The following is a 16,366-nucleotide window of genomic DNA, read 5'->3' on the forward strand; positions in this document are numbered from 1 at the left end:
AGCTGTTCAGAGGTCAGCTGTTCAGAGGTCAGCTGTTCAAAGATCAGGGTTGCAGTCGAATAGTCCATTTAGCTTAGGAACCTTCCTAACGGAGTGAAATGACCCGGAAGTCCCTCAGTGGCAGCCATGATAAGTGCCGTTCCAATTCTCTAGATCAGGGGGGTCGCGAGACCCCGAGTGGGGGTCGCGAGATGATTACAAAATAAATGCATATATATATAGATAATAATCTCTATCTCACTCCTAACATCTAAATCTACTTCCAGCATGGATAAATGTTCATAAAATACATCCATTGTTTGTTCTATTTGCTTCTTGAAATCCAAAAAAACACATCGTTTTTCTAGAACAGATTACAAATCGCCTGAAAATGGTACAAACAAGTGGCAACATGTCTGACGAAGGTGTTGCGCTGGGCTATATCATGCAATCTAAAGTGAAACTTAAGCTCGCTCCATTGCGGAGATATTCCCGCGAGAGTGCAGAAAACTTAAATTAATTCAAATTAATTGTTCAACTTTTAAAAGATGTTTGAATGGTGATATACACAGTGATAGATGTTAAGGACTAACGTTTATAATAAATACATTTGTATTGATTTTAAGATCTTTTCATACAATCATACGTATTGGGATCATTTGTATTAATGTGGACCGGAGGGAGAGGGTGACGAGCATAAGTTTCACTTTCCTTTTTTATTTCAATTCCAACTTTGGTCATGAAGAATATGTTTCTCTGTTGTCCCCGTTCATAAAGCATAAAGCAACAGCATCAGAGCACGGTGCAGAGTCTCTAGATGAGTTTACAGTAGTCCCTCGTTCTTATTAAACATCCATGTTGTAGTCCGCTGTATAGAAAACTGTAGTTTCCATAGTTTCCCCACAGCAGCAGACGCACATTTATGACGTCCGCTGGCGCGTCATAAACACGTCGGATAGTGGAAGTGCAGTCGATTCTCTAAAGTACCGCAGTCTCTTCTCCTAAGTCCTTTTGAATTCTCCTATCCACTATCCCTTAACCCCGTGACGTTTCACTCAGAGGTCAAGGGGTAGACAATGGGGATAGACGATAGGGATAGACGATAGGGATAGACGATAGGGATAGACGATAGGGATAGACGTTAGGGATAGACGTTAGGGATAGACGTTAGGGATAGATGATAGGGGATAGGGATAGACGATAGGGATAGACGATAGGGATAGACGATAGGGATAGACGATAGGGGATAGGGATAGACGTTAGGGATAGACGATAGGGATAGACGATAGGGGATAGACGATAGGGATAGACGATAGGGATAGACGTTAGGGATAGACGATAGGGATAGACGTTAGGGATAGACGATAGGGATAGACGATAGGGATAGACGTTAGGGATAGACGATAGGGATAGACGTTAGGGATAGACGATAGGGATAGACGTTAGGGATAGACGATAGGGATAGACGATAGACGATAGGGATAGACGATAGGGATAGACGTTAGGGATAGACGATAGGGATAGACGATAGACAATAGGGATAGACGTTAGGGATAGGGATAGACGATAGGGATAGACGATAGGGATAGACGTTAGGGATAGACGATAGGGATAGACGTTAGGGATAGACGATAGGGATAGACGTTAGGGATAGACGATAGACGATAGGGATAGACGATAGGGATAGACGTTAGGGATAGACGATAGGGATAGACGTTAGAGATAGACGATGGGGATAGACGATAGGGATAGACGTTAGGGATAGGGATAGACGATAGACGATAGGGATAGACGATAGGGATAGACGATAGGGATAGACGATAGGGATAGACGATAGACGATAGGGATAGACGACAGGGATAGACGATTAGGGATAGGGGATAGGGATAGACGATAGGGATAGACGATAGGGGATAGACGATAGGGATAGACGTTAGGGATAGACGTTAGGGATAGACGATAGGGATAGACGTTAGGGATAGACGATAGGGATAGACGTTAGGGATAGACGATAGGGATAGACGATAGGGATAGACGTTAGGGATAGACGATAGACGATAGGGATAGACGATAGGGATAGACGTTAGGGATAGACGATAGGGATAGACGATAGACAATAGGGATAGACGTTAGGGATAGGGATAGACGATAGGGATAGACGATAGGGATAGACAATAGGGATAGACATTAGGGATAGACGATAGGGATAGACGTTAGGGATAGACGATAGACGATAGGGATAGACGATAGGGATAGACGTTAGGGATAGACGACAGGGATAGACGTTAGGGATAGACGTTAGGGATTGACGATAGACGATAGACGATAGGGATAGACGTTAGGGATAGACGATAGGGATAGACGATAGACGATAGGGATAGACGATAGGGATAGACGTTAGGGATTGACGATAGACGATAGACGATAGGGATAGACGTTAGGGATAGACGATAGGGATAGACGATAGACGATAGGGATAGACGATAGGGATAGACGACAGGGATAGACGATAGGGGATAAACGACAGGGATAGACGATAGGGATAGACGATAGGGGATAAACGATAGGGATAGACGATAGGGATAGACAATAAGGATAGGGATAGACGTTAGGGATAGGGATAGACGATAGGGGATAGATGATAGGGGATAGGGATAGACGATAGGGATAGACGATAGGGATAGACGATAGGGATAGACGATAGGGGATAGGGATAGACGTTAGGGATAGACGATAGGGATAGACGTTAGGGATAGACGATAGGGATAGACGATAGACGATAGGGATAGACGTTAGGGATAGACGATAGGGATAGACGATAGGGGATAGGGATAGGGATAGACGATAGGGATAGACGTTAGGGATAGACGATAGGGATAGACGATGGGGATAGACGATAGGGATAGACGATAGGGATAGACGATAGGGATAGGGATAGACGTTAGGGATAGACGATAGGGGATAGGGATAGACGATAGGGATAGACGATAGGGGATAGACGATAGGGATAGACGTTAGGGATAGACGTTAGGGATAGACGATAGGGATAGACGTTAGGGATAGACGATAGGGATAGACGTTAGGGATAGACGATAGGGATAGACGTTAGGGATAGACGATAGGGATAGACGTTAGGGATAGACGATAGGGATAGACGTTAGGGATAGACGATAGGGATAGACGATAGGGATAGACGTTAGGGATAGACGATTAGGGATAGACGATTAGGGATAGACGATTAGGGATAGACGATAGGGATAGACGATAGGGATAGACGTTAGGGATAGACGTTAGGGATAGACGATAGGGATAGACGATTAGGGATAGGGGATAGGGATAGACGATAGGGATAGACGATAGGGGATAGACGATAGGGATAGACGTTAGGGATAGACGTTAGGGATAGACGATAGGGATAGACGTTAGGGATAGACGATAGGGATAGACGTTAGGGATAGACGATAGGGATAGACGATAGGGATAGACGTTAGGGATAGGGATAGACGATAGACGATAGGGATAGACGTTAGGGATAGACGATAGGGATAGACGATAGACGATAGGGATAGACGATAGGGATAGACGTTAGGGATAGACGATAGGGATAGACGTTAGGGATAGACGATAGGGATAGACGTTAGGGATAGACGATAGGGATAGACGTTAGGGATAGACGATAGGGATAGACGTTAGGGATAGACAATAGGGATAGACGTTAGGGATAGACGATAGGGATAGACGTTAGGGATAGACGTTAGGGATAGACGTTAGGGATAGACGTTAGGGATTGACGATAGGGATAGACGATAGACGATAGGGATAGGGATAGACGATAGGGATAGACGTTAGGGATAGACGTTAGGGATAGACGATAGGGATAGACGTTGGGGATAGACGATGGGGATAGGGGATAGACGATAGGGATAGACGTTAGGGATAGACGTTAGGGATAGACGATAGACGATAGGGATAGACGATAGGGGATAAACGATGGGGATAGACGATAGGGATAGACGATAGACGATAGGGATAGACGATAGGGATAGACGATAGGGATAGACGATAGACGATAGGGATAGACGACAGGGATAGACGACAGGGATAGACGACAGGGATAGACGATAGGGATAGACGATTAGGGATAGGGGATAGACGATAGGGATAGACGATAGGGGATAGACGATAGGGATAGACGATAGGGATAGACGTTAGGGATAGACGTTAGGGATAGACGTTAGGGATAGACGATAGGGATAGACGATAGGGATAGACGTTAGGGATAGACGATAGGGATAGACGTTAGGGATAGACGATAGGGATAGACGATAGGGATAGACGTTAGGGATAGACGATAGGGATAGACGATAGACGATAGGGATAGACGTTAGGGATAGACGATAGGGATAGACGATAGACGATAGGGATAGACGATAGGGATAGACGTTAGGGATAGACGATAGGGATAGACGTTAGGGATAGACGATAGGGATAGACGTTAGGGATAGACGATAGGGATAGACGTTAGGGATAGACGATAGAGATAGACGTTAGGGATAGACGATAGGGATAGACGTTAGGGATAGACGTTAGGGATAGACGTTAGGGATAGACGTTAGGGATTGACGATAGGGATAGACGATAGACGATAGGGATAGGGATAGACGATAGGGATAGACGTTAGGGATAGACGATAGGGATAGACGTTGGGGATAGACGATGGGGATAGGGGATAGACGATAGGGATAGACGTTAGGGATAGACGTTAGGGATAGACGATAGACGATAGGGATAGACGATAGGGGATAAACGATAGGGATAGACGATAGGGATAGACGATAGACGATAGGGATAGACGATAGGGATAGACGATAGGGATAGACGATAGACGATAGGGATAGACGACAGGGATAGACGACAGGGATAGACGACAGGGATAGACGATAGGGATAGACGATTAGGGATAGGGGATAGACGATAGGGATAGACGATAGGGGATAGACGATAGGGATAGACGATAGGGATAGACGTTAGGGATAGACGATAGGGATAGACGTTAGGGATAGACGATAGGGATAGACGATAGGGATAGACGTTAGGGATAGACGATAGACAATAGGGATAGACGATAGACGATAGGGATAGACGTTAGGGATAGACGATAGACGATAGGGATAGACGATAGGGATAGACGTTAGGGATAGACGATAGGGATAGACGATAGACAATAGGGATAGACGTTAGGGATAGGGATAGACGATAGGGATAGACGATAGGGATAGACGTTAGGGATAGACGATAGGGATAGACGTTAGGGATAGACGATAGGGATAGACGTTAGGGATAGACGATAGACGATAGGGATAGACGATAGGGATAGACGTTAGGGATAGACGATAGGGATAGACGTTAGAGATAGACGATGGGGATAGACGATAGGGATAGACGTTAGGGATAGGGATAGACGATAGACGATAGGGATAGACGATAGGGATAGACGATAGGGATAGACGATAGGGATAGACGATAGACGATAGGGATAGACGACAGGGATAGACGATTAGGGATAGGGGATAGGGATAGACGATAGGGATAGACGATAGGGGATAGACGATAGGGATAGACGTTAGGGATAGACGTTAGGGATAGACGATAGGGATAGATGTTAGGGATAGACGATAGGGATAGACGTTAGGGATAGACGATAGGGATAGACGTTAGGGATAGACGATAGACGATAGGGATAGACGATAGGGATAGACGTTAGGGATAGACGATAGGGATAGACGATAGACAATAGGGATAGACGTTAGGGATAGGGATAGACGATAGGGATAGACGATAGGGATAGACGATAGGGATAGACGATAGGGATAGACAATAGGGATAGACGTTAGGGATAGACGATAGGGATAGACGTTAGGGATAGACGATAGACGATAGGGATAGACGATAGGGATAGACGTTAGGGATAGACGACAGGGATAGACGTTAGGGATAGACGTTAGGGATTGACGATAGACGATAGACGATAGGGATAGACGATAGACGATAGGGATAGACGTTAGGGATAGACGATAGGGATAGACGATAGACGATAGGGATAGACGATAGGGATAGACGTTAGGGATAGACGATAGGGATAGACGTCAGGGATAGACGTTAGGGATAGACGTTAGGGATTGACGATAGGGATAGACGATAGACGATAGGGATAGACGATAGACGATAGGGATAGACGTTAGGGATAGACGATAGGGATAGACGTTAGGGATAGACGATAGGGATAGACGATAGGGATAGACGTTAGGGATAGACGATAGACGATAGGGATAGACGTTAGGGATAGACGATAGGGATAGACGATAGACGATAGGGATAGACGATAGGGATAGACGTTAGGAATAGACGATAGGGATAGACGATAGACGATAGGGATAGACGTTAGGGATAGGGATAGACGATAGGGATAGACGTTAGGGATAGACGATAGGGATAGACGTTAGGGATAGACGATAGGGATAGACGTTAGGGATAGACGATAGGGATAGACGATAGGGATAGACGTTAGGAATAGACGATAGGGATAGACGTTAGGGATAGACGTTAGGGATAGACGTTAGGGATAGACGTTGGGGATAGACGATAGGGATAGACGTTGGGGATAGACGATAGACGATAGGGATAGACGACAGGGATAGACGACAGGGATAGACGATAGGGGATAAACGACAGGGATAGATGATAGGGATAGACGACAGGGATAGACGACAGGGATAGACGATAGGGGATAAACGACAGGGATAGACGATAGGGATAGACGATAGGGGATAAACGATAGGGATAGACGATAGGGATAGACAATAAGGATAGGGATAGACGTTAGGGATAGGGATAGACGATAGGGGATAAACGATATGGATAGACGACAGGGATAGACGATAGGAGCTGATTTTTGGACTATTCGACTGCAACCCAGCTGTTCAGAGGTCAGCTGTTCAGAGGTCAGCTGATCAGACCCAGACCAGGTTTCTGTAGAGTAAAAACAGCTGTTCATGTTGTTGTTGTTTCAGGTGAATCAGAAGTTTAACACCCGCTGGACGACGGAGGAGCAGCTGCTTGCTGTACAAGGTAACACCTGGAACACCTGTACTGATTAACCCTCTCCCTCAGTGATTGGTCAGTGACCCTCTTTCTTGTCCAATCACACACAGCCATCAGGAAGTATGGGCGGGACTTCCAGGCCATCTCCGATGTGATTGGAAACAAGTCGGTGGTGCAGGTGAAGAACTTCCTGGTGAACTACAGACGGAGGTTCAACCTGGACGAGGTTCTGCAGGAGTGGGAGGCGGAGCATGGGCTGGAAGGGGGCGTGGCCGAGGGGGGCGTGGCCGAGGGGGGCGGGGCCGAGGGGGGCGGGGCCGAGGAGGAGGACAAGATGGAGGACAAGATGGAGGAGAGTCCTGCTGAGGAAGAGGAGGTCGCTGACACAAAGGAGGTGAGACTACATATCCCAGAATCCTCAGAGTCTAAAGACATATACTCTGCTGGTTCCTAATGCGTCTCCTCTCCTCAGGACTCCGACTCCCAGAAGTCCCTGGCCTCGTGACTCTGACTCCGCCCCTCTTTTATCTTTATTATGATTCATTTTATTTTATATACATTTCGTCTCCTGTATTTAATTAGTTTTATTTTATACTTGATGCTGCAGTTATTTCAGTGGGACTGTTATTGGTCAGGTGGGAGGTTACCTGTCGTCTCTCTGTGGACCAATCAGAAACCGGACCTATCACTTGTGGGCGTGGCCTGATTTGAATCTGTGTGTGTGTGTGTGTTTGTGTGTGGGGGGGGGGGGGGGGTTGGTCACTCAGGGCAGGAAAATAAAACCAAAGTTCAATAAAAGAATTTCCTTCTTCTTCCACAGTTTCTGCTCTTCCTTCAAACGTCAATAAATAAACATCAATACATAAACATCAATATGTTGTCTTTAAGCTGATTTCTCCACCAATGACAGAAGGAGAGACTGACCTCCTGCTGGGTAGAGAGAGAGAGAAGGAGAGACTGACCTCCTGCTGGGTAGAGAGAGACAGAAGGAGAGACTGACCTCCTGCTGGGTAGAGAGAGAGAGAGAAGAGGTTTCTCAATACTCTAATTGAGGCTCTCTGGAGGAGCTATAACCGAGGAGACACTGATGGGTCCTCCGCGGATGCATTTCCGGGAACGGTGGAGGCGTGACGCACGGCCGGACTGATCTCAGCCAATCACAGCTCTGCATGCATCCCCTGGATATTATTTTAGTAACTGCTTTCATCGCGACGCGATGTTTCCAGAGAGAACAGAGGCCTGTACTACGAAGCCGGATTTTCCTAACCTGGATATGTTGGAGTTAGCCGGTTGGCCCAATCCAAAACATACGCGCTCTCGCTAAACTGTACTACGACGCTGGTTATCAAGTGGATCGCTCAAGCCAGCCGTGTCCTATCTAGTTAGGTGCGCGTTCACATGAAAGGGGTGGTATTTGGAGCATTCGACCAATCACAAACATGGACAAGCGTACTGACAGCGCAGCGTCATACTTCCTGAATGAAAAGTGAACTTTAATATTAGACAAATATGAAGAAGTTAAACTTTAAACATCCATGACTTAAACACTTTATCCAGGATAAAAGCCACATAGCTGCACCTGCAAGGTGAATACAGCTGGTAAAAGAAAAAGCGTTTGAATGCGTACATTAACAGGTTTATGATATCACTGCCCCGTCCAAGACACGATCTGACTTTAATTACATTTGACTCGAGTGTTTCGTCAACTTAATGTGTTGCTTAAAATAATACTTCTGCATACAGTATGTGACACTGTGAGTGTTGCATGGCCAGATACGGCTCAGCTGACTCAGATAAGGAGATATATGATACATTATGATGTGATATGATATGAATGATAATGGGACACATCGACGTCTGCACTCACAGTGCCGCGGACTGTACTTAATGTTACTCTGATCCGGTTACTTATGTTGTGGCAGATATTTAAAGGGGACCTATCATGCAAAATGCACTTTTGTACGTCTTTTATACATGAATATGTGTCTCCGGTGTTCCAGGGAACTCACCAAGTGTCAGAAAACACAACCCTCTCTATTTTCCTCCATACCCAAATCTCTAAAAAAGGGGCTGCAACGGATCTGATAAAAACTGATCCAGATTTGAACACTGTCCTGACGTCAGTACAGTGGCGCTACGGCTATTGGGCCAACTCCACCAATCAGGAGGAGACAGCCACGGCCATTGCCGTTCGAAAGCGCTGGAGACGCTGTAGTACATATGCCAGGCCAGTAGATGGTGCTGTTCTCACTGAATCTGCCCAGAGCTAGAAATTGTCAAATTGAGCGAAATGAGGCATGGCTAAAATGCATGATCTGTTTGGTATTTTGAAAAAAAAAAAGTATAAATATGCCTTATATAGGTATGGTCCTACACTATATTATTCAAATATAGCATGATAGGTCCACTTTAAGTAAGCTTTCTTAACGCTAATGTTATAATAGTCAGATTGCTCTGAAGATGGGAGGGGATATTCTATTAATTTTCACGTTCACAGTCAGTTGATTTTTGCCGGCCGTCTTTCCTGCAACGGCAGTTTTTCTGTATTTCCTCTATCCTGTAATATGACTTGATAGCTTTCACTGAGTTGATCTCTTAGCCTGCAACCTAACCTGCTCCCGAGGAGGTTAGCCGCTCAGCATAAGTTACCATGGAGATCTAGCCCGCTAAAAAGAGAACCAGCGTCGTAGGACCGGAAAGCCCGAGTTTTCCCTGAAGTCAGCCGGCTAAGAGAAAATCCGGCTTCGTAGTACAGGCCTCTGCTGTGAGGTCCGTGCAGAAAGCAGAGCAGTGTGTATAATATATATCACTCAGTATAACAGGCCTACATTACTCTCTGGATTTATTTGCTTTAGTTTAGTATATCTACAAACAAAGAGTCCATCTTTTTCTAAGACCATTTAGTGCTTCACAAAATAAAATACACAACGGCTGTAGCCTGATTATGCTTTAGGAGCTGTAGGTGTGTGAGAGAGAGAGAGAGAGAGAGAGAGAGAGAGAGAGAGAGAGAGAGAGAGAGAGAGAGAGAGAGAGAGAGAGAGAGAGAGAGGAGAGAGAGAGAGAGAGAGAGAGAGAGAGAGAGAGAGAGAGAGCGAGAGAGAGAGAGAGAGAGAGAGAGAGAGAGAGAGAGAGAGAGAGAGATATTTTTGTAATAATACTTAATAAACATTAAGAGTGGAAAAGGTTTATATAAACATTTATTTAAATTTATACTTATATTTAAATATTTTTATATATAGAGTGGCGAAGTCACGCCCATCTACTTCCGCCCCATGGGACCTTATTTCGGAAAAATAATGTATTGAAGTCAATGGAGAGAGAAAACTTATCTTTCGATCCCGTTTGAATTGTGCCATGAATTACACATAGATGTTTGTCAATCTTAAAAAATAATTTCCATGTCAAAAAAGTCACAGTTTGTCGTAAAACTGTTGAAATATAAGACTGAAAAATACGTAACTAGAAAGACTACAAATCCCAGAGTCGCGTAGGTGATGTCACAATTGTTTTCCTCCACTCTAAGATCATCGCCATATAGATATAATCTATCTATATGGCGCTGGCTAAGATAAGATAACTTTAACAAGATGCCTGTGTGCTTAGTACCAGGTTGTTATCATACCAGCAATGGGTCTTGCTCGTTCTTTTGCTTCCCGTCTGATGAAAGGACCAGGAGTGGCTTGATCAAGTTAGCTACCTAGCTAGTAGCTAGCACGTTAGTTAGCATTACAGCCTTGTCATTTTTATTAGCCTTAACATGAAGTAACATTAAGTAACCCAAAATGTTAAACAGTAAGAGTAGTAGTCATATTTCGTGAACCCTTTGAAGAGTACTGTCACCGGTGTGATCATTCTATAATACACAATTTAAGCCCGGGGGAGAAATGCTAACGCTAGCGATCTTCTCTACTTCATGCTATCTGCACAAATGGTTGACATTAAACCAGGGTTGCCAACTCTCACGCATCTGGCGTGTGACACACGCTTTCACTCTCAATCTCACGCTCTCACGCTGCTCAAACTATTCTCACGCCAAAAACAAGAATACCGAAGACTGGAAACGGTTTTGAAAACTTTTGTCACGGAGTGATCGTCTTCTCAATAGAACATCTTTGATAATGTCTTCTGGCCAATCAGAATCACGATAACGGCGTGGTGTTGTTGCAGGAAGTCCCGACGGAGAATACTTTTGCGGTAGTACATCTCTATATACATCGATACAACATTACGTGTTGATAGAAATCAACACGTAATGAAATAAGACCCCACGGTTTGATGATTGATAGGTGTGTGGGCTGTCTTTCATTTTGACACACAGAACAATGGGGGCTATCCACCCTTATCCACAATGTAAAGTAATTCACACAGCCTCTTCCCTCTTCTCTCTGTGAGGAGCAGCAGGTTCAGCTTTCAGAACAAAGTAACAAAAAACTAAAATGGCATTCATTTTTTTAAATATGTCGTGTAGTAATAGATTTATTTATTTTTCTTCTCAAGAGAGTACAAGAATGTGTATTTTATGTTTCAAAAAATCTCCTGGGGGAGACTCCCCCCAGACCCCCCTGCAGGGGTTGAGTTTTCAGCATGTCAACTCTTTCACTTGTGGGGAAATTGCAGGATTGGCTCCAGGTCGCCCTTTTTATTTACTACAAGACAAATGTGCCTTTTTATTTCATACAGTTCAATTTGGATTGAGACAGGGAAATAATCTAAACCTCACGCGTGGCGTTTCACTGTCGGGGGGAGCGTGTATGCAATTACATTGCAAATACTGATTTGAGCCCCACCACTGTATGGGTTAGCCCTACCATAGATTACGCAACAAAAATACTCTGGAGCCGCAACTGCCGACCCGTATTGCGCATGCGCAGATCTAAGATCCAGTAGAAATGATAAAAAAGTAAAAGTCTGCTGGTTATTGTTCTACTAGGCCAAAATAGAGTCAAAGAGTATATGAGAGTGAGAGTGTGTTAATTAATATATTTGGCAGTTTGGAGTAAGTCTATAGATTTGTTTGTGTGTCTGTGTTTCATGTATAGGCCTCTCACGATAATTAATTTTGTTGGATACATTTTCCCGGAAATTATTGCGATAAACGATAATATTGTCGGCACCGTTGTATGACCATTTTAGACCACTGACATAATGATAATATATAATAATAATTCAAGTACATCCTTTCAAACTGCTAGTCACATCCTCATGTAAATGGCAATTTATCGAGGTCAGAAAAGTTATCGAGTTCATTTTTATTTATCGTACGATAAGTCAATTAATTGCTTATCGCGACAGGCACACAATAAAACAGTGGAAACAAACATGTTTGACTTTCATTAGTGAATGAAACTGTGTGCCCTTTATAGTCTGTGTCCATTATTGTGTATTTGTATATATTGTATATATATCCTATATATATGCTAAGGTCCCGCTGCTGACACGATAAGTCATTTCGTGCGCATATGTGTAATTAAACCGAATTAAACCCATGATATCAAAATCTCACTCCAGCCAGGTACCCAAAGTTGGCAACCCTGCATTAAACATTAAAACGACCAGGCAGTTCAGAGAGAATCAAAGGAAGGCAGGCAGGCAGCTTTGCATGACATTCTTCAGGACGTGTTTCATTGTGGTGATAGTGAGGGTAGTCAATCGTTTTGTTGACAAGACAGTAGTGACGGCCATCTTGGTGACGTGTGTTGTTGACCAGAGATGTAGTTCATTGAGCGTTTCACACAAACAAATGTGTTACTTCACAGTTTTACGACACATTTTTTTATTTTTGACTTGCAAAATTATCTTTTAAATTGACAAACATCATATGTGTAATTCGTAGTGATGGCAGTTTGACACTGAAGCTTCGAACGGAGCTTCAACCTTGGACTTCCTATTCCATAGAAGCAGTGATTCGAAGCTTGCTTCAAATCACGTGACATATGACGTCCGAACCAGCAACTGCTTCAAATCACGTGACATATGACGTCCGAAGCACCAACTGCTTCATTTCCTGAATGAATCACTTGACTGGTTCGCGGTCCAATCACGCGATTCAATGCACTGCCTCGTCTCTATTCTGACAGGTGACAGGTTGAAACAGTTTCGAATTTGAGCGCTTCAACACTTATAACCGCTCTAAACAATGCGCAATGTGTGGGTTGTTGTCGTAGTTTGCGTTGTTGCTGTTGAGTTGTTGTTGGTATTGCAAGCCAGGAAGAAAGATAGGTCGTTCTGGCTCGGGAACACTTCGAAATGTGGAGAAGTTGTGAACAAAAAGACAATTAACACTAATATGAAAACCATGTTACTAACTTAAGGTATAGATAGCCCAGTGGATAGAGCCGGCGGCCCGAAGCGACGATGACCTCCGCGCAGCTGGTTCAAAGCCCGGAACAGATGAACTTTTAATCATTCCTTTTCAACTTTAATACTTTATTAACTGATAAAAGGCCCTCTCCGCCCAAACAAAATTCCAGCACTCTCTAGTCTCTTCTCAATAACCCAATACGCACAATTATCAATCTTTAATTGCAAATAGAACATGATATTCAGTCTTGTGTGTGTGTGCATCGAATATTTTTCAAGGCAAAGATACGTTAAACCCACTGCAGCCTTGCACTTCGCCAGGAGAGGTCGCTGTAACTGAAGCTTCGAGAAATGAACCTATTTCCGACACAATTGTCCAAGTGGTTCGATGCTTCATTCAAAGCTTCATTTTGCCATCACTAGTAATTCGTGGCACAATTCAAACGGGATCGAAAGATAATCTTTCTCTCTCCATTGACTTCAATACATAATTTTTCCGAAATAAGGTCCCATGGAGCTCCACCGGAAGGGGAGGGACTTCGCCACTCTTTTTTTTTTTTTTTTTAACATCTTTTTAAACATACAAAAGCTCGGTGAGGATATCATCAACTTATCAACATAAGTTCAAGACATTCATTCACAATAAGACAAAAAAACATAAATAATACATCCAATAAGAGCCAGGGGGAAAGAAAAAAGCATAAAGGCACAAAAACATTTAAGAGGCATTAAGCTTACTTAAAATAATAACCATTTGGAAATGTCATTGCAAATCTTTATAGACAGGTTACAAGATTGTATTTTTCTAAGGGACAGAAAAAAGGACTTGAACTCATTTATGAAACAGGGAAAGGAGGGCTTGCCTCCTCTCCATTTACTACAATGTAAATGGTATTTACCCAAAATAATAATTATATTTACCAAATCAGAAATGGGAGAGTCCAAATTATCAATATAATATAAAATGTGATATATTTTGAAGGCCGGAATATTTGTTAATTTAAGTAACAACCAATCTCTCACATTCGACCAAAACAATTCAGAAAAAGGGCAAGAGAAAAATAAATGTTTCAACGATTCATCAGATAAATTACAAAAGGAACATGGTTCCACTTCAAATTTAAATCTTGAATTTAAAAAAGTAGAAACCGGGTAGATTTTATGAACAATTTTAAAATGAGTTTCTTTTGCTTTAGGGGAAATAGGCCATTTTATAAAATAAGATAGAGCTTTTTCCATTACAGATAAAGTGTCTAAATCGGTCACTTGAGGAAATAAGCCTCTGTTAAAATTGTGAAAAATGTGGGATTTCAGGGAAGCATTAATAGATTTGTTATTCTTAAGAGTATCGCCAATAATTTCCAAATTAGGTAAAACTGATACAACATTTGAGTACAGTAAAGTATTATGAATCATTCCAATAAGTGGTACAGGAATTGCTTTACAGATTTTGTTATAATCTTTAGCAGTACACGTTATATTGTATTTCGTTGAAAAGGCCAAAAAATCGAGCAGTTTACCATTGCAATCTAGTAAATCACTAACAAACAAAATACCCCTCTCATGCCAATCACTCCTAAACAAGGATTTTCTGTTTATGATAATCACTCTATTGTTCCATAACGTAGATCCATGAGGAGAAAAATTGTGGGTAAATATCATCTTCCAATAATGAAGTATCTGCTTATGAAAATTTGACAATTTGGTCGGAATCTTATTAACCTCAAAATCACATTTTAAAAGAAAATCAAACCCTCCTAGACGTTTAAATATGGCCTTTGGAATATGGAACCACATGGATTCTGGCTGGGACAAAAAAGCTTTCAACCATTTTATTTTAATTGTTCCAATCATCGATTCAAAGTCTAAAGCTTTAATTCCGCCTTTATCATATTCTTTAACAAGCTGTGACTTTTTAATGTAGTGAGTTTTATTTCTCCACAAGAATTGGAAAATAATTGAGTTGGCTTTTTTTATATTAGCCGAAGAGACAAAACATGAGTGGCATGGATAAATAAGTTTAGATATACCTTCTGCTTTAGTAAGAAGAACTCTGCCAAAAATAGTAAGATCTCTAGTTAACCAACGACTGAGAGATTTCTTCATATCTGTGATACGGTTACAAATATTAAGATCTTCTCTCCTGATATAATTTTTAGATAATGTTATTCCCAAATATTTCACCTCAGGTACCACTCTAATAGAGTCAATAGTGGAATCATCACATGAATGGATAGGGAGTAATTCACATTTTGAAAGATTAAGAGATAACCCTGATGCTTTTGAAAAAATTGAAATTGTGTTAAGAGTTTCCTTTACCATGGATTTATTCTTTAGGAAAATGGATGTGTCATCTGCAAATTGACTAATTTTGAACTCTTTGTTAAAGAGGGTAATGCCTAATATTTTGTGATTCTTTATAATAAGCGTTGTTAATACTTGGGTGGTCAGAATAAATAATTTGGGGGAAATAGGGCAACCCTGTCGAATACCACGTAAAACCTTAAACCTAGGGCTCATTCCAGGGTTCAAAGATACAGAACTATAAATGTCCGAGTAGAGCATCCTAATTATGTTGCAGAAATGTTCACCAAAACCCAGAAATGTCAGAGTTTTCATTAAAAAGGAATGTTCAACAGTATCAAAAGCCTTAACAGTATCAAAATCCAGAAATAGTACGAGACCTTCAGTATCAATAAACTCCTGGTAATCAAGCATATCCAATATCAGTCTGGTATGGTTATGAATACTTCTGCCCTTTATAAAGGCTGATTGACATTCATCTATTAGTTGATTCAGACCCGAGTTTAACCTGTTAGCATAAACATGTGCTAAAAGTTTGTAATCATTACATAACAGGGTAATAGGTCTCCAATTATCCAACAAAAGATTATTTTTATTTGGTTTTGGAATTAAGGTAATAAGGCCATGTTTCATGGTTGGCGAAAGGTTTCCTGCTGAAATGCAATCTGTGAACGCCTTATAA

The 16,366-nt window shown here is 42.3% G+C and overlaps 1 protein-coding gene across 2 annotated transcripts in view; it reads left to right on the forward strand.

Moving 5' to 3' along the window:
* Positions 1-7,895, forward strand: part of rcor1 (REST corepressor 1) — a 12,349-nt gene extending 4,454 nt beyond the window's left edge. Inside the window, exons 11-13 of one of the 2 annotated variants that reach the window (XM_034129084.1) lie at positions 7,050-7,107; positions 7,191-7,474; positions 7,553-7,895. In XM_034129084.1, coding sequence (XP_033984975.1) covers positions 7,050-7,107; positions 7,191-7,474; positions 7,553-7,585 — 375 coding nt within the window. In that variant the 3' untranslated portion in view covers positions 7,586-7,895. Of the gene's footprint in view, positions 1-7,049; positions 7,108-7,190 lie in introns of both variants that reach the window. The other variant, XM_034129083.1, reaches the window with a different exon arrangement.
* The last annotated feature ends 8,471 nt before the right edge of the window (positions 7,896-16,366 follow it).

Source organism: Trematomus bernacchii, unplaced genomic scaffold (genome assembly GCF_902827165.1).
Source record: "Trematomus bernacchii unplaced genomic scaffold, fTreBer1.1, whole genome shotgun sequence".
NCBI classification, from domain to species: domain Eukaryota; kingdom Metazoa; phylum Chordata; class Actinopteri; order Perciformes; family Nototheniidae; genus Trematomus; species Trematomus bernacchii.